The 25,149-nt window shown below is 43.5% G+C and overlaps 1 protein-coding gene across 1 annotated transcript; it reads right to left on the bottom strand.

Annotated features, from left to right (window-relative positions):
- Positions 1-3,080: 3,080 nt before the first annotated feature.
- DBF4B (DBF4B-CDC7 kinase regulatory subunit) lies at positions 3,081-24,668 on the bottom strand. Its single transcript, XM_069076136.1, has 13 exons — positions 24,405-24,668; positions 23,823-23,896; positions 22,305-22,453; positions 20,591-20,773; positions 19,583-19,633; positions 18,588-18,672; positions 15,930-16,003; positions 14,906-14,942; positions 12,982-13,027; positions 8,798-8,914; positions 6,554-6,662; positions 6,219-6,343; positions 3,081-5,409 (listed from the first exon to the last, which is right to left on the bottom strand). Exons 2-13 carry the CDS (start codon positions 23,851-23,853, stop codon positions 4,092-4,094), a joined length of 2,325 nt encoding a protein of 774 aa, XP_068932237.1. The 5' UTR covers positions 23,854-23,896; positions 24,405-24,668; the 3' UTR covers positions 3,081-4,091.
- Positions 24,669-25,149: the final 481 nt, after the last annotated feature.

Below are 25,149 nucleotides of genomic sequence, written 5' to 3'. Positions count from 1 at the left end.
GAGTTGGGGTGATAGATTGAGCAGAGATGGGAAGTCACGATTATGTTTAGAAGTCAGGCATAGGGAGACAGGGAAATACAGGATATTATAATCAGAGAGAAGAATTTCAGTATCCAAGGTCACAGAGGTTACAGTTTGGGGAGTTAGTGAGACCTAATTTTGGGGTAACTGAAGTATAATTGGAAATGTTGGTCATGGGAGTTGAGCAGATTGATGAAATGGGAAGTCAGAGTGTTTGGAAGTGCCAACAATGTGAATATTGAAGAATAAAGACAGATACTGGGGTGGAAAAAGAAGACAGTACAACAGGTATCAAACTCCTTTAGGAAGGAGGGAAAATGACTTGGAAGCTGCCATCAGGATCTAGATTACGTGGCAGAGACAGATGGAGTGAATTTCAAACAAGGTGCCAAGCGACAGAGGCAGAGGAAGTCTAGATATGAGGAGCAAGGAGTAGACAGACTCCTGCTACTTAGAATAAGAAGTATACCAGGAAAGTCACCTTTGCTATTAATTTCCTTTTTCAGTAGTGAAGGAGGCAGATGATGAAAGAGGCTGAGAGGAGCATGAGATGAAGGAACTCCTAATCCTAGTCTAATAAAGGGACAGGACAGGGGGGCTTTTTTTTTTTTGCTGGTTTATGCCTCTTCAGTGATGGTCCTTACCATCCCCTATTGTGTGTGTGTGTGTGTGTGTGTGTAGTAGTAGTAGTAATAGTAGTAGTAATTTCCCCACTTTGGGACTGAGTTTCCTTTTTTATAAAGAGAGGGCTGGACTTAGTGTCAAAGATTTCTTCTAGTGGCAGCTAAGTGGAACAGTGAGGCCCTTAGAGTCACGAGGTTCATATTTGGCCTCAGACACTTAACACTTACTAGCTGTGTGACCTTGAGCAAGTCACTTAACCCCAATTGCCCTGCCTTCCCTCCTCCAAAAATAAAAAAATTTCTTCCAGCTGCCAAAAAGCCCATGACCTGTGAGGGGTATAATTAGTGCCATCTGTGGGAGTTGGTGATCAGGAAAGACTATGGAAGAAGTAACAATTGGGTTGGGACATGAAGAATGGTGGGAAGAGAGTACTCCAAGGCAAGATTGTGCATGGTGAAATGTTTGGGTACAAGACCAGTTAGGCTGGAACAAAGGATTCACATGGAAAAACACAGGCAAATAAAAATTCAAATTTGAATTTTAGGGTATTTGGAGTTTTAGGTTATGGGGAGGAACTGGTTCCTGAGCAGAGAGTGCATTAGATTAGTATCAGATAGTTTTTCTGATCACTGTCTTTTAATTTGAGGTCTGAAAATACTAATTCTCTTTAATTCCTATCTCTCCTTCCCACAAATGACCATTATTTTCCTTAAGATTCTCAACGTTGTGTTCCTTCAAATGAATTACTATTATTTTATCTAGCTCTATAAGGTATCTTGGTTTCAATGGCATAGCATTAAATATGTTAATTTAGTTAATAGAATTTTTATTATATTGGTGGGCAATATAATGAACACAAATATCCTTCCATTTAGTGGTAATTAAAATGTTTTGTAATTGTATTTGTCTTTAGTGCACCTTGGTACGTTGCCATCCAGATGTCTTGTATGTTATCATTTTAGATGAGATTCCTTTTTATTATTTCCTGATAGATTTTGTTATTACCTTTATAGAGATTCTATTGACCTTTGTGGATTTATTCTGTCTTGCCACTTTACTGAAGCAATTGTCTAAATTAATTTCATTTGCTGAATCTGTTTTCCAAGCAAACCATCATGTTGTTTACAAATAGGGATGATTTTATCTTCTATTTGCCTCTGTTTATGCTTTTTTGTCTTACTATTTGCCAGCATAATCCAGGATAACAATTGAGAAAGGGGGCATCTGCTTTATTCCCGTAATCACTGGGAAATCTAGTAGGTAATTGTGTGTTGAAGGGATTAATATCATTATCAGTGTGCAGAATGGGTTGAAGAGACTAATACTACAACGAAGGAATTGTTGGGCCATTTCAGTCGTGTCCAACTCTTCATGAACGCATTTGGGGTTTTCCTGGCAAAGATACTGGAGTGGTTTGCCATTTCTTTCTCTAGCTCATTTTACAGATGAGGAAACTGAGGCAAACTAGGTGAAATGACTTGCCCAGGGTCACACAGCTAGTAAGTGTTTGAGACCAGATTTTAACTCATCCAAAAGATGAGTATTCCTGACTCTAGGCCTGGTACTCTGTCCACTGTGCCACCTACTTGCCCTAAACTACAGAAGCAGCAGTAGAAATAAAAAGGAAAGATTTGAGGGATGTTACAAATGAATTAAATTTGGAGACTGATTTGATATGGTGAAAGGCAAAAGTCAAAGATAATTGAGTTCTGTAATACCAATGACTAGAGAATGATTTAGGAGCCATTTTATCTATGCCTGTGTATTTGGGGGAGGGGAGAAGCAAGGAAGAGAAGTTGAGACATAAGAGTTTTGATGAGGTTTGTATTGACATAGCTGGCAATGGGAATCAGAAGAAAGCCGATGGCTTATTCCTGATGTTATTAAACTGATGGTTCAGCGGGAACGACAAATGGGAAGCTGTGGTTAGAGTGCGACGTACCCAGTTTCAGATTTGGGGCGTCATGTCATGATGAGATACCTAAGTTGGGGATGCAGGTCTCTGTGCTAGGATAAGGATTTTACAACATTGGGGCTTGAGTTGTTGATAATGAAGCAGTGAAAGGTGGCAAAAGGCAGGCAGGAGATGGAGGAACAGGTACTAAGAGAAAGACAAGTGAGAAAAGTGACCTGAAAACAGCAGTTAGCATAGTCCCATGGCAAGGACTTCAAATGAGGATCAAGGGATGCTGTTACCAATGGGCCCAAAGTGTCGTGAGGGATCAGAGTGGGCAGACATCTCCCACTGAGGGCAAAGAGGCCTTCTTGGAAAGGTCAGCTGGGGATACGACTGCATACGAGTAAAAGCCAGGCTACAGTCACGGCTGAGGACAAAATGCATGGAGCTTCCACGGTGCTCAACAGGAAGGACCTCTACCAAATGCTCAGATCAAATGAGATGGTGTATGTACAGCATTACATACACAGTCATCACCTTGTTAGCAAATCTATTTATTTATATTCTTTATAAACAAAATTAAAATTTCTCAATTTACTTAGGAATACTATTTAAAATGCCAAATAGGGAATCAGGGCTTGTACATTCAGTTATTTCATTTCCAAGTTAATAATTAGGGTCTTCATGGGGATCTATGCCAACCTTCTCCTACACTTAGTCATTTAATAGCATCAAGCCTCAGGCAGTTTCAATTAAAAGAATGAGTGGAGGAAAGAGACAGACACAGACAATAAGTTCAGCCTAGATTAAAAGTGGGAGGAGCATTTAAGGAATGCAAGGAATCTATAACAAATTCATCTGTATTTACAGATTAATGGTTCAGCAGAGTAGAGTGAGGAGAGGAATGGGGGAGTAAGTGAAGTAAAGACAATTATCTCAGAAAAGCAGGACTTCTAAGTTGTTGGGGGGGGGCTCTCCACTCTGAGCCTAGGGAAATGGTTGGAAGGACTGACATCAGCTCCCCACCCAGACCCATCCTGGAATGGAAGGGAAAGGTCAGAGCTGGAAGCCAGCTAAGCATGTTGGGAGGAAGCTCATGGGCTTGGCAAGTCCCAATTGCCCCAGCCGCCTCCTGATTCAGATCTGGGTATGCTTCTATTTGGCAGAGATAGAGGGGGGAGTTCAAGCACAAGTGAACCACATGTTTGTGGGAAGGGAGCCTAATTCGAGGCTAAACCTTAGCCCTTCTGCTTTGGCTGTGACAGAAAACTGGGATGAAGGTAACTCCTGCTATTTTATCTGCAATCCCTCTCTGTGCATCCTCCTTCTTAGAATGGGAAGAAGGTAGTGACATCCTGGTCAAGGATCATTGTCCTGAATAAAGACAGTGGGGTCATGGCTGGGGGAAAATGGGGGAAGAGGAGGGGCGTCATGAGGTCAGCCCAGTCCAGGCCATTTCTACATGAAGTCTCTGGAGGTTGGCAAGGTTAATTAGGTAGAGTCCACACAAATGCCCAGATCTCTGTACTACTAGCTTCAAGGAGCCTGCTCAGCTGGTCCAGGTGTCCAGGCAGGCCTCAAAGGTCAAGAAGGGAGCACCATCTGTCTCTGTTCGGCAGTTGCCTTGATTCTGCTCTCCTTTCCTTTCCCAATCTAGCTCAGGTTTGGGCTGTAGCACTGAATAGAGGTGAGACTCATAGCCACTGTCTAGAATCACAATCCGGGCCCGGCGGAGACCCTCAGCATCCAAGGAACGGTCTCGTGAAGCCTGTGGCCTCTCTAGTTTTGAGAGGAGCTGCGTGTCCCATTCTGACTCTGAAGAACAGTGCTCCATCAAAAGCGGAGAGCTAACTTTAGCAGGAAGGAGGGAGGCGGGGGCTGCAGAAGAAGCAGGGCACCTGGTGCCATCCAGATTACTCTGTCTCTCTGATGGTAGACAAGGCAGTGGGGACACTGCATCCTCTAATGATGATGGGAAACTGGTTAACTGCAAATGCTGCTCAGAGCTAAAGGTTGTCAGCGGGAGGGGTGCAGGTTGGCAGGCTGGGCATCTAGACTGAGATTGATGGGCAGGAGAAGGGCAAGAGACATAACAGGGAGACAGCCTTGGGGCTCTCTGTGCTTCTCCTTGGAGGGAGGAAGGGCTCACGTTTTCAGACACCTTTGTTATTAGGTCTACTTCCAAGCCTGGGAGACTAGAGCACAGTGGATCCCTCTGAAGCTTGCTAGGGGAGCCATACTGAGAAGACACAGATTTCTGGGCAGCACCACTTGGAGAGGCAAGCAAAATGTCTTGATTCATGGTCAGGTTAGGAAGGGAAGATAAAGTGTCTCTTTGTTCTTGCCCAGCTACCAGATGGAACAAGACAGGTATATCTGAGATGCTGGGATGAGGCAAAGTGTCAATGGGCACACAAAGTTTCTTCTCAGCCCTACAATTAGGGGATGGGAGTTTCCGCTTCTGGCCCATCACTGACCCGTTTTGCTCACTGAGGAAAGGAGGATCTGCTGACTGGTCATAACAATGGGGGTTAGCCAAGAATTCCACAGAAGCAGCACAAGACAGAGTGAGTTGGTGAACAAGTGATGGTGCCCCCAAGGAGTTCCCAATGGTCCTGCCCAATTGCCCCAACCTCTCGGAACCTTCTGCTCCAATAGCTTTCCCACCACTAGCCTGTTCAGCTGGTGCCAAGGGCTCAAGAGTGCCTGATGACAAATGGCCATCATCTTTCTTCTTGGTACTTCCTGGGGCTTCATTTGTCCTGGGAGATGAAGCCCTGGGATCTGGAAAATGGCTTACAGGAAATGGTCCTTGTAAAGAGGCTGAACCATGATGTTCCAGACCAACAGCTGGAGAGCCCAGCAGCCTAGAAAGACAATTCCTTGATCAGCTGCAAGTACAGATTCCCAGGGAGGGAGAAGAGAGAATGACCTCAATGAGAAACACTGGAGCCCTGAGCTTGGTCTCCACTGGGGCATGTGCTGTCTGCTGGGACTTGTTTTTTTCCAACTATAAAGATCAGTGTTCCCCTCCCTTGGGCCCCCTATGCACCCTAGTGAAACAGCTGAGAGGGAGGCATCAGTTTCCAACCCGGCACTGGTTTCTAGAACCCCCTCTTCTCTTGGCTCTGTGGCCTTGTGGTCAGAGAGCGGCAGGTGAGAGGTCATCTTGTTTAGTGGCTCCAAACAAAGGGATCTTACTGTAGGGTTGCTGGAGAGGGCAATGGAAGAAGCAGAAGCATTAGGGAGGTGCTGCCCACAGTTTGCAAAAGATGAAACCAAAAGCTTGCTCAGAGTACCAGAAGTTGTCTCTTTCTCTTGGCCCTGAGATGCTCCTCCTTCACCTCTGATATTCCCACTTAACCCATTTCAATTTAGTTTCTTTTTAAAAGGAGAATTTCCTCTTTCCTTCTCTGATCTGTTTCTTTTTTCCCCCCAGAGGGAAGGGAATTCACCAACATCACACATACAATCACAAATAAACAGGAAAAGGGGAGAGAAGGGACCCTCCCCTCCCTTCCCCCTCACCAGACCAGATCCCAACCACCTGCAATTTCCTTTCACCCCTGCCCTAAGCATTTAATATGGGAGAGAAGACCAAAGGCAAGACTCCAGGTACAACTGGGTGGGGTTAGATGGCTCTGCTGTGCCTGGTCACAAGGAAAGTCACACTCACCTGGGGGACAGCACCTGAATGGAGAGTTCAGCAAAGTTACTGCTCAGCTGGGATGTGATCTGGTCCACCGCTGTATAATTGGATGCTTCCACAGCAAAGTCCCTGTGCCGGTCACTTTGGAGATGCTGTATGGGAGACAGAGATGCAGAGCTTTGAATGAAGAGGTGTCTGCACATGCAGGCAAGGGCACGACCAAGCTCCTCCTGCCAGGGCAAGGGGGCAAGGGATCCGAGACTTGGTGGCCCTCTAGTTGCCCTCTCTGAACCATTGTGGCACTCCAAAGTTTATGTGATGCTTCTTAGAAAAGCCCCAGGCATCAGAAGGAGCAGCCTTACCACAAGGAGCTCTTCAAAGTCCTCTTGGCAACACTCACAGTACCCCTTCTTTCTTCTGGGCACCGTACAGGCTGGAGACTGGGGGCTCAGCTCATCGCCTTCAGGGTCCCTAGGGATGGAAACACAAGTAAAAGTTATTACAGCCTGAGAGAATAACAAATACTTTAAAAACCAAGCCGGCCACTTATGTCTCTTCTAGGGTCTGCATCTCCAGACACCAATGAGGACCCTTAACCTTTTGACTTGCAATCCAACAATCCCTGAGGATGAAGAATCTGGAAGGGAGATGATGGCATTGAGAATAAGCCAATAAGAAGGAAAAACAGTATTTATCATTTACAGGTTTACTTGGGGTTGGGTATATCCCTCCCCATGTCTACTGGCTTCTGGCAACTAAAAGAATTGGGGTGAAGAGAGAGGTGGAAACTACTCTGGAGGTCCCTCTCTTATGAGTCAGACCTCTACCTTTCCTCCTTCCTGACAGTGGATGTGGGTGGGCTTCTTCAACCCAACCCCTGACTTCAGGGCACAGAGAAGGCATCTGTGGAAAGAAAGAGTACTCCTTGTGGGGAATCAGATTCTGCCCACCCACCAAACCAATCTGTCTTTTGGGACAAAGGGAAGCAAAAACCACAAAGCAAAACAGGCAAAATCTCAAGCTCTTTCTCCTAATTGTGCCCCCTCACCCCCACCCCAAACTCTACCATCCTTCCTATCCTTCTAGAGTCAGTCTGTGACTAGTCCCTTGTTCGCCTGATCCCAAGTGTTTAAGATCAAAATTCTAGGAAGGACAGTAAGGACCATCTAGCTCAAAACCTACATTTTACATACAAGAAAACTGAAGGTCAGAGGGAGGAAGCACTTGCCTGAGATGACCTGAGCGCCAAGGGGAAGAGGCAGCAGCTCATACCTGTTCCTCTGGTTCCCTCTGCTATGCCAGAGGAGATCTCTGTAAGGGCAGTGAGTGAAGTCCACACTGATGACTTTCCTATCTATATCAGCCCTGTCCCAGGCCATCTCACCCAGTCTCCAGATCCATCCTTGCTCCTCAACAGCTCACCAGCAGCTCAGATCAATGTGTCTAAAACCAATCTCTTTCCTATCCTGCCCCCCAGAGAGGCTTTCCTTCCCACCTTCTCATTCTCTTAGAACTAAGATTTCTTTGGTATTCCTAGCAATGAAATACCCAATAGACAGACCTACAACTATTCTGCATTTTATAGTCTTAGTGACTTGCCTGGGCATTTAGAAACTAACTTGTATAAGGTTCAGTTAGGATGCATTAGAAATTAAATCTGAACACAGGTCTTCCTGGCTTTCTATGTGATTATGCCAGAGTTGCGCTCAGCTAGATATGTCACATTTCTGATGTGATGTTACTGTACATAAAAAAATGTATAAGTAATTTTAATATACATTTTATTTACCCACCATATACACTGTGGTAAATATTCAGAAAACAAAACTTGCTTACTACAGGTGCTCCCTAACCTCAAACCACATTAGACCCTGAGCTCATATAGAGCTTGACAAAAACAGCTGCTCGTGGTCATGGGAACCTTCTTATGTAGAGTCTCTGGACTCTCACACTGTGTTACCAACTTAAAAATCTACTGCGCTGCTGTCCCTATGGCAGTGAATACTGCTCCATGAGTCAATACATTTTGAGAACAAATGCTTTATGTCATGCTGGCTCTCAAGACCTTGAAATTAATTTTGACATCTTCTTTTGGCCTCTATATTCATTCATCTAATCAAATTCTGTCAATTTTCCATTGGAAATCTTCCTCCCATCATCTTCATCTGGATGATGCCCACCTTGGTCTGGGTTTCAGTCCTCATTATCTCATGGTGGGATGACTACAACTGCTGCTGAACTGTTCTTGTCTAGAAGAAATTCACTATCTAGACAACTGAGTCCCATATGCACTTGGTTACAGTATCTGAGCGGACAAACAACTCCCTTCTTCCCCATTCCCTTTCCTTCTCCCCAGCATATCACTTGGGTCAAGAGGTAGCACTTCCAGGGACTGACTGGTACTACTGATGCTCAGAGCTGAAGTGAACACAAACTAATCTCATGATGCAAAGCCCAGAAGGAACTGGTTGTAGGAGCTCACCTAGTCTAGCCCCCTTTCCCTGTTAACAGCACAGATGGAAACTCCAAAGTAAATCTCTGTAAACCTTCATTTGTAAACAGCCCTCCATGTTCAGGTACCTAGGCAGGGAGCCAGAAAGACCTACTTGGCTTTGTGTTTGTGGAAGGAGGTTCTCACAGTTTCAAATGGACTTGTGTTTTTGGGTCCCAGGAAGCTGAACTCAGGAAAGCACTTGAATTGACGATAGAAAGGTTGGAATTTCCTGAAAAAAACAAGAATACATTGAAAAAAAAAGTCATCAGAAATACATAAAAAAATTAAAGAAACAAAAACAAAAAATAATCAAACCCATAAGCTCCAAAGTTTGCCTGTAACTGGGCAAAGCAAAGGAAGAGAACTTAGATCAATCCATATCCCAGGTCCATAGGAACAATCCTAATTACACATTCAAATTTTATTTTTTTATTTCAAAGCAAAGATATCAAGAATTTATAAATGAATATATTTAAATACTTTTCAAAGTACTTTCACATTTATTATTTCTTTTGAATCTTTCAATAAGCTGCTGGGGTGGGGGTTGGGGGGTGCAATGGATAAAGCACTAGGCTAGGAGTCGGTAAGACTTGAATTCAAATCCTGTCTCAGATACTTATTGGCTATGTGATCCCGGGCAGGTCACTGAACCTGTTTGCCTCGGTTTCCCCAACTGCAAAATGGGGATAATCTTAGCATCTACCTTCCCAGGGTGGTTGTGAATATAAAATTAGACAATAATTGTAAAGCACTTAGCACAGTGCCTGGTGCATAGTATTATTACTGTTAACAATCCAATGATGTAGATCATAGGATTCCAGAATTTGGGACTGGAAAGGACCTTAAGAATTGTCTGGTCTTCATTTTACAAGGGGGCACACAAATTAAAAAGCATGACCCAGGTCTCCTAATTCACTACTTTGACTACACCACTCAAATCTGATCAACTTTGACAGGAGATTTACTTATCCTAGTTAAAAGGAGTTCAGTATTTATTAGGTACCTATTAAATGCAAGGTAACTATGTTTGTTTCTGGGGTTACAGTCTCTGCCCTTGAAGGGACATAATATAGATGAGAGAAGAGACAAATATATAATACAAATTAGAATGTGATAAAGGCAGAGGGCAACAAAGAAGAGATGAGATTTATGAAAGATCATTTCTTTCTAGTACAGGAGGTGCTTCAGGGAGGAGGTGGCTCTGAGAAGCGCCCTAAAGGGGTAGGAATGTGGGGAAGGTCTACCTTCAGTGGCTCAGGATGGGTGGTGGGCTATGCGAAATAAGCCTGGAAAGTTACCCTGTAGCCAGACTGGGCCCTCTCTAATGCCCAACTTAGGAATCTGTAGTTTATTTTGTAGGCAGCAGGGGGCCACTTGAGGTCTCTGAACAAGGGATCCACGTGCTAAGAACTGTGCATTAGAAAGATTGCTATGGCAGCTGAGGATGGATTTAAAAAGGAGGATACTAAAAGCCAGGAGACCAGCTGGATTTATTATACTAGTCTAGGCAAGAGGTAACAGGAGCCTAAATTAGGGTAGTAATGGTGTGGACAATAGTGGGAGTAGAGATGAGGAAGGGAAGGTGAAAGCAAGTGAAGAGTCAAAGTTGACTTAGGTTTGAACCTGAGAGACTAGAAAATTGCCTTCATGGGGCAGCTAAGTGGTGCAGTGAAGAGAACACTGGCCCTAAAGTCAGGAGGACCTGAGTTCAAATCCAGCCTCAGACACTTAACACTAGCCATGTGACCTTGGGCAAGTCACTTAACCCCAATTGCCCTGCCCTTCCCCCTCCAAAAAAAAAAAGGAAAAAAATTGCCTTCAACAGAAATAGAGAAATTGGGAGTCTGGGTGAGTTTTAGGAGGAAGATGATAAGCTCTACTGGACATGTACGGTATGAATATTGAAAGGATATCAAGCTTGAGATCCAAGTACATAGATTTTCTGAGTCATTAATAAAAAGTGATCATTGAAACCATGGAAATGGACAAAATCATCAAGGCAAAAATTGGAGAGAAAAGACAATGACCAAGGCCCAGCAGAAAACATGATTGTTTTTTAGAAGAGTAATTTCTCCGCACTCCTCCTAACAAGGTTATAGGGACAGAGAAGCTGGTCACATCTGAAGACACTCAATATCTCAGAAAATTAAGAGGTTCTCATTTTTAATATGCCAATTCAAATATAAAAATGTCTTCAAAATCAAACAAAAAAATAGATTTTTAGAACTTCCAGACTCATAAGATTAGAGTTGAGACCAAGTCACTGGAACACAGCCTGTTAGTAATGACTTAAGTAAAAAGTTCTTTGAGGCCAAGAGAAGAGGCAAAATGTGTCATTCATTCAACAACCTCACTGTCTCTCTCTCATCTTCACATCTGGGCTTTATTTCTGTTAGTGTTTGCAGCTGAGTAGCTCTCTGGATACTTGTTGGAAACAGAGAAGTCAAAAAGGATTTCAAGATTTACTTAGTGGAAGGACTAAAGAAACACAAGGGGACTCTGCTGCAGAGCAACTCTTCTTTTCCTTACAATACCAACTGGACACAATCAGGTGCTTTTTGTTTACAGAGTGACTCAGACAAAGGCCAAAGAGAGTGCAAAGGCTCTGGGATCTGAGGACCAGAATTCAAATCCCATGGCTGGAGCCCACCACACCTCAGTGACCTTGGATAAGTCACTGACCCTCCTTGGCCTCAATTTCCTCATCTGTAAAATGAGAGGGCTGGATTACTGCCTTCTGAATTGCCTTCCTAGGGAATTTAGTAATCCTAGGATCACACATCATACAAATTCAATAAAGCACTGTCTCTGTAAGGCCTGGGCTATAGGAAAAGCTTCAGGAATACTAACACTGTGCACACGCTGAACTCCTCAGATTACAGGGTACTTGCATGTCAACCCTTTTATCTGACCCTTTCAATCATACTGTGAAGGCAAGCATGACAGAAATGATTCTACCCACATGACTCATGAAGAAATGGAGATTAAGAGATTCACCCCCAATCATGCTGCTAGGAAGTGATAAAGGTGGGACTGGACCCCTAGTGTTTTCTGACTCTGAGCCCAGTGCTCTTTCCACTTGAGTATTGTGGGTAATTAAGGCTCCCTTCCCCCCCCCCCGACTGTAGGTGCTATTTTGGATTTTTCACATCTTTGTTCTCATCCATTAGTGTAAATACTTCAGAATTGATTACTTACATATTTTCAGCACAGACATACACTTTATTGCCATTCGCAGGGCTTTTTGCTCCCCCAATCCCCTGAGTCACATTAAGCATCTCTCCCGATTGCCGCCAAGGGCAGCAGAGACATCTTTCTTTGAGAGGTACGCTACATTCCTCTTAGCAAGAGTTCTCTCCTTTCATTCAGCAGTATGACAGGGAATCCCTGTGCCTCAGGAAGCAGGGGCTCAGCTAGGCAGGTACTCACAAAACAAAAGGCTGGAAAATGCTCACAGCTCTAACACTGGGGTAGCCCTACCTCATCAGCCCGGCTCTAACACTGGGGTAGCCCTACCTCATCAGCCCGAGGCGATGTTTGTGAGAGGAGATAAGCAGTAGGACAGAAAGGGCTGGGAATCCAATTCTAGGCCTGGCACCGTGAATAGTTAGTTGTGAGGCTGCAGGCAAACTATTTCAACTTTCTGGGCAATTTTCCCACCTAAAAAATGGGTAGCTTTATATCACAGAAGCATTCATTGTGAGGATTAAATGAGATGAGATAAAAGTTCTTTGAAAAGAGCTTAAAAACAACCACCCCCTCAACAATGTTAAGTACAAATATTCTTAAGTAGAAAGAGAAACAACAGAAGCCAAAAATTCACTTAAGCTAAGTGAATGAGGCTCCTCTCATACCAAACTCTTAAAACTTTTAGATTATGAATGTAAGATGATGTTCGGTGTCTGCAGATACACTCAGGAAAAGAAGAAAAGCAATAATAAGCCCTAAAGGAACCAAGAAGAGTTAATAAAAGTTAAGTATTTAAAGTAGGAAATTTCAGTAATACACACATTAAATAATCAACCCCTCAAGTCATCATGGGTCAACTTTAGGTATAGGGAGGATCATCATTTGTTACATAACCCAAGATGATTAAAGACCAGATCAAAATTGTTCTCATTCTGGTTTTCGACTTCTACGTGTGAAGGAAAGCTTTTTCTGAAGAGGGAACAGGAACATACACTTCGTCTCAGGAACTCCAAATGTGAAGTGCAGATCAACCTCTAACAGTTAGACAAGTCATTTCCTTGGTCAGGGAGGCGCTGGGGGAACTCCATGGGGGTGATTCTCATTTACCTGCTGCTGTCTTCGATCTTTAAGAACGGAACCTTCAATCTTGCCACTGAAAGACCAACAACATATTAAGTTTAGCCATCTGTCTGCAGATCAGACTTGGAGGGCGGTTTTCTTTATAAACAGGGCATAGAGAGAGAGAGAAAGAGAGATTTTGCCAAAGTCTGAAAGGTTCTCATGAGCTAGAAAAACAAGACAGATTGAAATGGGTCTTTCCATTTGGCAAGGGATAAGTTTTCTACTCTCCTTTCTTTCCCTCTTTCATTTGGATAATATTAATACTTCTGTGGTTTCCTGAGAGCGAGCTAGTGATATGTAGGTCCTCATTTCAACAGGGAACCGGGAGCATGTTGAGAACACATTCAGGAAACCAGTAAATAAAACAGACGGCAAACATAAGTTATCATACAAACTCTCAGTTTAGGTAGGAGAATGCCTACTACCATTGCAAATTATGTTAAAGAGTCAACCATACAACTTTGTCTGAATTACGAGTGTTAGTTAGATCCTCCCCAAAGGCTGGATGCCAATTCCAAGGGCCCTAAAAGTCGCTCAAAACAGCACTCCACATTAAACACAAGGGAAACTCGATAAGACCAAAAGAGAGAGTTGGAGTAGCAGTCATATTGAGAGGTTAGGGCCAAGAAATCCAAGTTATATAATGGGAAGTAAAATCCCAAAACAAAAACATGGCCAAATGAAACAACCTAGAAAAGGCATTTGGGTTTAGAAATCACCAAGTCAAAAAAAAATTCACCTACTATTAGCCTAAGTTGCTTATAAAGTCAAAGAAGTCTACTGGGTAAATGGGATGGCAACCTAAAATCACAGCTGCTCCTGCTGCAGCCCATCTATGAAACCTACAGGACTAGTCAGTATTCACTCATTCCAAAGGGATGGAAAATGGGGAGGGGCAGTCTCCTGAATAAATGCCCAATCCTAGATGGTCATGGTAACCTCTAATCTCATTCCTTTTTGTGGAGCAGGGGATGTTGGGAGGGTGAGAATTAATTTGGAGGTCAGACATGGAGGGGCTGAATTGGGGACAGAAGACTTTTAGATAGTATAGGTAAACGAGCAATGGCCAGGGATGGGGGGATAGAGCACATAGTCAAAAAGGGATAACACCCCAAAAGCACCAGGACTTCAAAATAAGGCTGGTACCATCAGGCCTCCCAACCCAAGTTTAGGATCTTGACAATATCAAAGTGAAGAGCAGCCTCTTTAGTCTGGAGACAGCAGTTTTCATTAATACGATTCTGGGTGATTCCTTCTCTTTTCTAATTAACTTAGACACAATGATTAAAATCAATTCCTCAAAGATTTCCTTGTACTTCAAACACCAGTGCCAAGTGACTTTTCTTCACTCCTGCGTTTGGATGTGAAAATGCCACTTAAAGAGCATCTCTGGGAGAAACTCTCTGTGTCCAAAATAAGATGATGAAGAAAAATCCTGTCAATCTGCCTGTTTGTCAAGTTTCAAAGAGTTTGGCATTTCTAAAAATGGAAAGCAGCTGTTAAACTGCCCACCCCAGAATGTTACAGACTTGAAAGAAGAGGGAAAGAGGGTGTTTTGAACCTAAATTCAGTTCATGGCTAACATAGCCAGAGGATCTGAAAGTATACACAGTTGTGTATACAGCTCTGGCTCCAAGTCCCTGCACTCCAACAGGAGCCCTGAGAGTCCCAGCCCCTGAAAACACCCTCCTGGTAGCAGCCCCTCAGTTGGAATGAAAGGGTGGATACTCATCTCCACCCACAAATTAGAGCACCAGATCTTTATGCTGACAAAGTACTGGGAATGAATGTGTGTTTGAGGCAGGAATGGATATAGATTGGACTTATTTCCTGCCACAAATAGGACGGGGAGTCAGAGGTGCTCAGGGAAGGAGGAATTTCAATGAGATGATGAAGTTTTCATACTGACCTTTAGGAGTTCTTGACTCCACTGCTGCATTCGCTTTCTAAGTGGAAAGAAAGGGTAGGTTAAAAGTGAGAGGGAATTGTGGGATGATATTCATCAACAACAAATGCTGTATGACCCATGTGGCTTCTCTCCCGCATTTCTCTTTTAGGAGGAACTGGTCAAACCCAAGAGCTTCTTCCCTCTGCTCATGGGAACCTGCCAGGCTGGCTGAATCAGAGTTTGTTGTCAGAAGAGCCTTGAAGGATGTCAAGAGTAAGCTGTCTAGTCTGATGTATCGTCCCTCATCTCAATGCTAGCTGCCTCCTCAGCTGGAGGGTGGGAGAAGAGGATTAAATCAATAGGGGAATGTCCTAGTATATGTGTGTGTGTGTGTGTGTGTGTGTGTATGTGTATACACACATATATATGTATATGTTTAGAAAAAGTGAAACATTTCCTAAGTTTCCTCTCTAATCTAGCCTTAACCACTGATCCCTATGCCTTAACTATATTCTTGGTTATCAGGGAATTTATGCTCGAGACTTTCACTAAAAACAGCGGTTTTTCAGATGTGGTCTATAGATCACCAGTGGCCCAAGTGGACCCTTTAGATGGCCCATGGGCTGGCACAAAATGCCAGGACGGGGTATCCTAGTATCTGTGTGAAGTTCCTAGAGAGCATAAGGAGGAAAGAGAAGAGAGAAAGAGGTTTATTCTACATGTCGGATAGCTGGGAATAAAGTAGAACATAGGAACATAGATTTAGAGCTGGAAGGGGCCTTAGAAGGAGTTTCATCCCACCCCCTGAACTTTTCAGAAAAGGGAACTGAAGTCCAGAGGTTAAGTGATTTACCCAAGGTCATACAAGTAATATGTAATAGAGCTGAGATCAAAGAAGTCTTCTCCAAAGACATCTGAGAGAATTGGGGAGCAAGTGAAAAGAAATAATTTGGATGGTCCACTGGATTACTCAAATGGTCAACAGAGTTGAAAGTTCGGGAATCAAAGACCTACACAGGGACTACCCCAACCCTTTTAAACCTACCTTTGGTTTCTTCAGCTCTTGTTCAGTCATATGCAAAATATCAAGGCACAGTTGCTGCACATGCATCAACATTTCTATTGGGAGTAAAAAAAAAAAGAGGGATTGTGGACCAAAGGGCCCTGGTCCTCATTTCCCTACTACATCCCATCCATGGAGCCCCCCAGGAATTAATTAGTCCCCAAATCTGCTTCATGGTTTTGCCTAATGGCCTTGTCTGCCACCTTCTGGCAACCTATAGCTCTTACAACCTCTGAAAGAAAACAGGAGGAAAATGGGTGGAGGGGGGAGAGAGGGAGGGGGTGAGCTAGTATTCATGGAAATCCTCTGTTCTGGAGGCTGGGGGTAAAAAGACTTGGCTAGGTATAAATCAAGACCTTTGCACAAATGCTAATGAGTAATATAGTCCCAGATGGGCAGAGTCTAAGAAATAACCTCAAGGCTCCAGATATCTTCACGGAGGGTAGGGGGCTAACCACTCTAGAACTCAAGCAAGCCACCAGTAAGAAAGAAAAGCAAAGAATTTGGGAAAAATTTAATTTTCAGCAACTTTAGGTAAGGAGTACTCAGAACTAACTAGCTGGTGGATATACTATGCTTGTGTGAGTGGACTTAAAATTTAGGGTGGGGGGAGAGTAGCACCTATAGTCAATAATGATAGCAAGTTACATTTATTTAAAGGGCTATAGGATTTTAAGGTTTGTAAAACTATATATAGTTATGCATGTATATATGTACACGAGCATATAAAAATACATGTTTTGCATAAATGATGTTATATACATACAAATATCAGTATCTACATATCACCTCTTTTAATTGTTAAAACAATTATATGAGATAGGTATTTTTCTCTCCGTTTTGTAAAAAAAAACAGGAGGCAGAGAAAGGTTGTGATTTGTCCCTGAGTCACAGACAGTAAGTATCTGAGACAGCAGTTCTTCATGACTAAGTCCAGGACTCTATCCACTATATCATATTGATTTTTCTATAAGTTAAAAGAGCACAAAGTGCCAAAAAGACTCAGGCTTAGAACTGAAAAGGTGGTAAAATTGGCATTTTCAGCCTTATACCTGAAATTGCAGAAGTTAAGTCCAATACAACCTACTCCACAGCCATTTTAAAGATGTACTCCAAATGCCTGATAAGATACTTGGGGATGCAAATCACTCCTATGACACTCCCACAAAACTAAACAAAACAAAAACCTTTGCATCAGATATATCTAATAAAAGTAAGATAAAGGGAATTGACACAAATATATATCTAAAAGCCATTCCTCAAAAATTGGTAATGGATACGAACAATCTTCTAAAGAAAAAAAATGCTCCAAATTATTAAGAATAGGAAAAATGAAAATTAAAACAATTCTGAGGCTTCACCTTATACTCAGAGAACTGAAAAATATGATAAAATCTAGAAAGAGACAATGTTGGAGGGGCTATCAGAAGATAGGAACACTAATGTGCTTTTGGTGATGCTATCAAATGATCCAACTGTTTTGAGAAAAAATTTTGAATTATGGGAGAAATGAAACTATTCACATCCTTTGACTACTTCATCCTACTGCCGTAAATATACCCCAAAGGGGTCAAAAACTGAAAGGAAGGTCCTATAAATGCTAAAATAGCCATATCAAAATTTTTCTGTAGCAAAAAAACTAAAAATAAGCAGGTGCCAATTGACTGGGGGTATCTGAACAAACTATATATAAGAATGTAATGGGATATTACTGTACTACAAGAAATAATGAATTATCGTGCTTTAAGACGTTAACAAGATGAGGAATTCTGGGAAGCAGTGAGAGACTAGGCTTTTTGGGGCTGTATTCTTCCTCTAAGTTCCTGGAGGGCAGGAACTGTTTCAAGTTTGTCTCCATAATAAGCCCAGCATTTAGCACAGTGCCTAGGGTGATGTTTCCTAAATGTTTGTAGACTGGGTGAATGAAATGTAAAAAGCAGGACATCTTCTCCTCTCCAGCACGGTACCAGCATTCCTGTTTTCCGTGTATTTTTTTTTCTTACTTTTTAAAAAATTCAACATCATTTTATTTTTAGATCCACATTCTCTCCCTCCCCAGAGAAAGAAAAACAAAACCCCTGAAACAGGGCAAGACTTGCATAAACTGAAGCAGAATGAAAAACAGAACCAGCAGAAAAATATATACAATGACTATAATAATACAAATGAAAAAAGCATGAAAAAGTCTCAGACTTAATGCAATGACCAATCTAGGTTCCCCAGGTGAGAAGCTGAAACAAACTTTCATTTTCTCAGGAAAGTTTGGGAGATGACTATCAGTGCAGAATGATGGGTACACAGATGCTGTGTGAGTTGGTTCTTTGTAACCGTCTTTTCTTGTTAAAAGAGAGGATGTGTGACCTCGGGCAAGTCACTTAACCCTGATGGCCCTCCAAAAAGCAAAACAAAAAAAAAAGAGAGAAGATGTATTGGAAAGTGAGTATATGGTATTTTTCAAAAAGGCATCAATAATTAAAAATTAGTAAATAAAGTTTTGAAATGATTCATGTCCCATCCTCTCATTTCATTATTTATACCCCAAACTATCTAGGATCTGTTCCATAGAAATTGACTTTTTCCCTCAAATTCATCAATTCCCAGCCCCTTGCTGACCACACAAAAGGCAGTGTTAGATAGTACCGTCAACGTGGAGGATCCGCACTCCCCAGGATCGGGCGTTGGTCAGGAGGCTGCTGCTACTACCTGGGCAGCCACCGGGGCTACCCTGGAAAAAGGGAATAAAAGAGTCAGGTCCTCGAGATATCCCCAGGCACAAGAATCATCCCTAGGCACAAGAATCGGGACAACAGGGCTTCCCAGACCTTCATAAGAACAGAAAGGGACAATAAATGGTAACACAGACAGTTTTCCTTATATAATCTGGGGGCATGTGAAGCAAGGAAGGAAATGAGGCTCAGAGAGGAGAGGCAATTTTCACAAGCTCACACAGCTGGTAAATGGCACAGGCAGGACGGAGAGCTGCTTCTCCAGCTCTCCAGCGTTATTATTACCAAATCAGTTATTAGAACAGGCACCTATGCAGGCTGTCCCAGAAATCTGACTGAGCACCATTTCAAAGTCTTAGGGAAGCTTCTGAAGCCTCTTTATCCCACAGGATTAAAGGTAGTGAGCCAGTGAGACAACAGAGGGAAAGTGCCTCAGAAATAACCTGCGGATAACTGAGTCTGATGATGATTTTTCTCCAACCACTGCCTCCCAAAATCTAGCAGCTCACACAATATGTCATAGGGTCAAAGATTTTAGAGCTAGAAGTGATGAAGCATCTAGTCCAACCCTCTCGTTTTGCAGATGAGAACACTGAGGCCAGGGAGAGTTCAGTGACTTGTCCAAGGTCACAAAGTTAGAAAATGTAAGAATTAAGATTTGAACCCAGGTCCTCGGACCCAGAACCAGTGTTCTCTCCACTTTGCCACATTACTCCCTCACTTTGCTAGATGAAGATGGAAAGCAGATTTACTCCCCCTTTTTAGGTAAAAATCAGTAACATCTGTCAAACCCACAGGCCCATAGCATCCCACAGTGGCTTTCGGGAGAGGCCAAAGAATTCAGGGCAGGAACATGCCCCCTGAATTACTGCCCCTCCCAAGCAGCATTACTGTCCTTCCCAAGCTTGCCTGATTTCTGATGGCCTTTTGCAACAGCTCCTTCCCTCTGCTCATGGGAACCTGCCAGGAAAAAGGACAAAATGAAATTTCAAAGCTAATGCTTACCTAACACCAGGCATAGTTTAAAAACTATGGTCTTGCTATACCTTCCTTGGGATGGCATGTTCTTTACCCCAGAGTGCAGTCACTGCTAAGGAATGAAATACAGAACCTCAATGTGACTGAAGACCCGATTTCCCAGGGAGCCAAAGGCAGATCAGACACCCAGTACAGGCACTCCAGCTGTCAAATCTCATCCTATCAGAAGGCCTCTGAGACAGTTACAAACAGAGCCATTTTTTAAGGACCCACGGGTCTCAACTATAAGTACAGTTAAGATTAAAATGTGGGTCCTAGCCCAGTTTTTTTGCCTTTATGATGACCCTCCCTACAAGGAGTCCAATCTGCAGTAAATTGCTAATGTCTTCCCATCTGCAATACGTGTCTGACCTGGCCTGTGCCAATTTACGCCCAGGGAACACATCAAATGAGGTCATGTCTGTACAGTGCTAAGTAAATGCTAGCTGTTGTTTTTGTTATTGTGAACTTTTTTACTGCCCTAAGTTAGTTAGGAAGGTAATGAAGGTGACTTTTGGGGTTATTGTTGGTGGCTCCAAAGTATACATATGCAAGACAAAGGAAGCCATTCCCCAGGGATCTTATCATTCACGCCCAGGCAACGTACATGCCACTTCTTGTGGAAAGAGGAATGGAGTCTGTCTTTGAAGAGCTGCACGGATAAATACACTTGGGCGTGATAAGATACCGTAACCACATTTCCAGGGTCACTGAGCTGTGATGAAATATTCACAGCCCCTGATTCAGAAAAGAGCTGTCTGTCCCAAATGAAAGTAGGAGGCACTCCACAACAACAAAGCCCACCACCCTCTTCGTGGGCAGAGTTCTCCCCACCTCTAAGGCTATGTAAACACACGAAGGCAAGTTCACATTCTCAGTCTCTTGCTTGACATTTCTTACAGTATCTCTTGGCTTTGGTCCAAGTTTCTGGCCGCCTCTAGGATCAGCTGGAGACGTCATTTCCACCCTCCTTTTCCTAAGGCTTGTTAAGCCCTGGTGGCCCAGTGCACTCTTCTCTGCTTTGGGTTCCCTTCGGCTGGTTATGATGTAGCTCACTTCCTTGCTTAGAAAGCTTTCAATCACCTGAAAGCAAGGGGGTTGGAGGGCGGGGAGAAGGTAGTTACAAAAAGGTAGCAATTGCAGAATGAAAGCATCAATACCAAGGTCCGGGAAGGTAATTCTGCTTCTCATCAAGAGAGAAATGAAGAAATGTCAATGCTTTGAAATAGTCTGAGGACAATTAAGTAAAAAACATCAACCCAAATTATAAGCAAACCCAACCCAACCCAACCCAGTCAATAGCACAGAGATAATGCTTCTGACCCCATAGTTGTAAGGCCATGAAGCTGTTCTTTAGGTAGTAAACCCGAGTCTACACTGGGCCATCCATAGCTCTTCTCCTTTATCCTCACTTACAAATTATCTGTGAGAGAGTTGGCTGTAACACTGTTTAACAGTTCCTGGTACACAGAAGATGCTTGATAAATGTTTATTGATTTTTTTTGAAAATTGGAACAGTTGTTCTTTTTTAATATGAAGTGAACTGACCCATATGAGAACTGAATCTCTAATTTTGGCAAGACTATTCTTAAAAAAGAGCTTAAGGAAAACAAGAGAAGAAAAGGATATTTGGCAACTTGTGATTTCTAGTGAAAGAACCTCCAGTTCCTTTTCAGGTGGTGTTAAAAGAAGGAAACATAGTCTTTTCAGATGGCATATTGAGACACTTGGTATTTTTATTCAGAAAACTGACCAAGGAAAAGTTCTGGCTGTTACCAATAAAGATAGCTGCACAAGAATGAACGCCGAAATGTGGCCAATAATAACACCTCTCCCCCTCCCCCAGAGCTGTTGTGAGGATCAAATAAAATAATACAGGAAAAGTGCTTTGCAAACCTTAAAGTGCTATGTAAATGTTAGGCATTATTATAATGCCAGAAGTTAGGTAGGAGGATCACTGTGATGAATGGAGAGGTCAAAATTAATCAGATCAATTCTGATAAGCAACTCTTCATTCCATCCCCCACACCAAGGTTTCTCTGCTCAAATTTTCATTCCTACCAGTTTAAGTGCAAGGAACCCTTGTACTTTGGCCCAGTTTAGAAAAGGGAAGCTTAAGCTTCCCTGTTTGCTGAGTCAAACACTAGTAGCTCACTATGCTATCTCCAAAGACAAGTACCACATAGAGTCTCATGGGAACTCTGCCCTCACCATCTATCCATGTGAATTCTTTAAACTCTGTTTAATATCTTTTCTCCAATTTAATTATTTGCTAAGTTCAAAGTATCCAACTAACCCACTTAGTCCCAATCTTTTTGGAGCTTTGACAATTTACTATTTGCATGATTTCACAATGTACCCACCCTCCCTAAACTCCACAGCTGCTCCTGTCCTCCCCAGAAAGCATCATGTGGCATACTTACAGACTAATTAGCTTAAATTAATTTTGACAATCTAATGTTGACTCTTTGAGACAGATATTTATTAGAGATACCTATGGCTGCTACGAATGTGAATCACTAATCTATTCCTTCTCCAATTCTTAGTCCTAACAGGCACAAGACAGCCCCCATCCCCAACAACAAAAAAAAAAAAAGACAAATCTATCACTCACTCCACCCAACTGCTGGATAGATCTCATCAGAAACTGGAGATTCTTGCCAGCAGGCAGATCCAAGTAGAAGGACTTTCCAGAAAGTGGCCGTTTCATGTCACCAGGAGGTTCTTTAAGGTTTTTTCCTAACCAATTGACCACTTGAGCCCCTAGAAAAAAAGACAGTAAAAAGGACCAATAAGCAAAATGTTTACAGGTACCAGTGTCCTCACTGACAAGATACTTGGCTGATGCCTCCTTCTGCTAGTTTTCTCCTTGATGAAATGCTGATGATCACACCTGCATTCTCCTTCCCTGCTATTTATGAGTTTCTTGGATGCCTCAAATGTTTAAAGTTACAGTTCCACTTGCTTATATCATTGACTTTTCACAATTCCTCCCCCTATTCTACAAACGCATACAGTTCCTATTATCTCCAGCATCAAATATAGATTCTTGTTTGGCATTTAAAGACCTTTACAATGTGGCTCCAAGCTACTTTTCTGGCCTTATTACAAATTACTCTCTGTCCACATGCAGTGACTATCTTCTTGTTCTTCATCCACAGTACTCCATTTCCCATATCCATGCCTTTGCACTGGCTGCCCTCCCCCACTCCCCCCCATGCCTGAAATGCATTCCCTCCTCTCCTGTGCCTCTGAGAATCTCCAATTTCCTTCAAGGTTTAGCACAAGCACCGTCTACCTTTTCTCAATCTTCCTTCCCCACAGTATTTTGTATCTATATTTACATATGCCACACTCCCTCCCCCCCACCCCCAGTTCCTCAAGGGCAGGGCCCATTTCACTTTTGTCTTTGTATCCAAAGTGCCTAGCATACAGTAAGTACTTAATAAATAATCACAGGTTGATAAAGCAGGAACCAGAGCTAAAGTTAAGGTAAGTTTTTTTTTCTGAACATATCCATCAGTCCTTATTTCTTACTATCTTTATCTTTTCACCATTTGCCTCAGACAAAAAGCAACAGTCCTTTGTTGTCAAGAAACTTTACTACTAAGGGTAACACAATGCATACAATGGATAAGGAAATAGAAAGAGAGAACTGGATGGAAAGGACCCTCAAGAGGATCTAATTTAATTCTCCCATTTTACAGAAGAAGCAACTAAGGCTTAGAGAGGGAAAGTGAATTCCCTAAGATTAGGGCAGTTAGTGGCACGTGAGGACCAGCCCAAGTCTCCCAACTGCAAGCCTTCTACAGCCCTATACTACAAACCCAGTAAGATAAAAATAAATCCTTCCCTAAGGTGGCACAGTGAATAGAGTGCTTGGCCTAGAGTCAGGTTAAGACCCGAGTTCAAATCCAGTCTCAGACACTTACTAGCTATGTGACCCTGAGCTTAACTCCACTTAACCCAGTTTACCTCAGTTTCATCATCTGTAAAATTAGCTGGAGAAGAAAATGGTAAAAACCACTCCATCTTTGCCTAGAAAACCCAAAATTGAGTCACAAAGAGTCGGACACAGCTGAAGTGACTACAAAACAAGTCCGTGATGAGAAGCCCAGGTTTGAACACCTACCTGAATGTGGGGACAGGGGCTGGAGCCTCATCTCAAATATCAGCTTCCCAGGCTGGAGGACCCTGATGACACACCTGGGAAAGAAGAGGCAGCCACTCAGCAATCACCAGCCCCAGGCTCTGCCCCTCAGCCTTCCCGAGCCTGGAGCACCCTATATGCGACCTAGCTCATGGAGACCAGAGAGTGCCTCCCTGCAGGTGGTCCATTATAACCCCCTGACCTTCCCCAGCCCCCTCTATGTCCCCATCCTAGTCAACCTGTGCTCCTCATCTCCCTTCATAGCCCCAGCCCCCCCAACCTGTACTCCCCAACCCCCCCATTCTCCTTAATCTGTGCCCCCCCATTCTCCTCTACGTCCTCATTCTCTTTAATCTATGCTCCCAGCTCCCCCCTCAATTTATGCTCCCCATTCTCCTCGTTCTGTGCTCTCCCACCCCTTTTCCTCAACCGGTGCTCTCCAGCCCCCTCCACCGACCCCAACCAATCCATAATTCGTGCTCCCCAGCCCTTTCCACGTCCCCACTGTGCTCCCAAAGCCCCCTCCTTCAATCCGGGTCCCCCCTTCCTGCTTCCCTTCCCTACTTCGATTTCGAGGTCTCCCTTCGATCTTCGGTTTCCTTCTTTCGTCCGCTACCTCCTCCTTGTCCTCTGCTCCGGTCCAGGGAGTCGGCCGGTCCCCCGCGCCCTCGGCCGCGGCTCCAAGTTTAAATTTCCCGTCCGCTCCGCCCCTAGAAACAACCCAACCAGCGCGTGAAGAGATAGGACGGCGGTCGCAGGGGGACAAAAAAAATCTTGGCAGACGACGCGCGTCCTCCATTTCACCCTCTTCCTTACCTTGGCCCCGCCTCCCCAGACTTCCCATTGGCTAGGATTTCTGCTTTGTGCGCAGCGCCTGTAGGGCAAAGCTGCAGGCGGGGCTTTAAAGTTTAAAGGGGGCGGGGCGGCCGCCAGTATGGCGGTGGGGAGGTTCGTGGTTGGGTTTAGAGCCTGTTACCTTGTTACCCCCCCCCCCCCCCCCGCCCCTGGATGATGGGGAGGGCAGCATCTCTAGGTTATTATCTATGAGACTCAGGAGGGTGGTGGATGGATAAAAGTGTTTGGGGGTGGGGCAGTTTCAGCAGTTCTTACCTATTTCCTTTTACTGAGCTGAGTTCCACCCACTCAAATACCTTGGGCTTTCCTGAAGACCCATCTCCCACCTGAAGACCCTCTTCTATTCCCACTTCCAAGAATTTTCCCGGAAGGCTTCCAGCCCACCGTGATCTCAGCCTTCCCCTGAACGCTTATCTTTGCTATATTCTTAGTGTGTTAGGGGATGCTGGTTAGA

This window comes from Petaurus breviceps, unplaced genomic scaffold, assembly GCF_028583685.1.
Source record: "Petaurus breviceps papuanus isolate PSGF00001 unplaced genomic scaffold, PetGlider_PUasm1.0 90925, whole genome shotgun sequence".
In the NCBI taxonomy this organism is placed as follows: Eukaryota; Metazoa; Chordata; class Mammalia; order Diprotodontia; family Petauridae; genus Petaurus; species Petaurus breviceps.
This window is presented reverse-complemented; position numbering and strand designations above follow the sequence as displayed.

Bases quoted from the DNA above. Each gene is read 5' to 3' on its own strand.
- DBF4B (XM_069076136.1), bottom strand. From the start codon at position 23,853: ATGAGGCTCCAGCCCCTGTCCCCACATTCAG. The intron at 18,673-19,582 runs GCAAGCTTGGGA...CCCTTTTTCCAG, and splicing joins AAAAGGCCATCAGAAATCAG to GGTAGCCCCGGTGGCTGCCC. The intron at 6,344-6,553 runs GTAAGGCTGCTC...TCTCCCATACAG, and splicing joins ACTTTGAAGAGCTCCTTGTG to CATCTCCAAAGTGACCGGCA.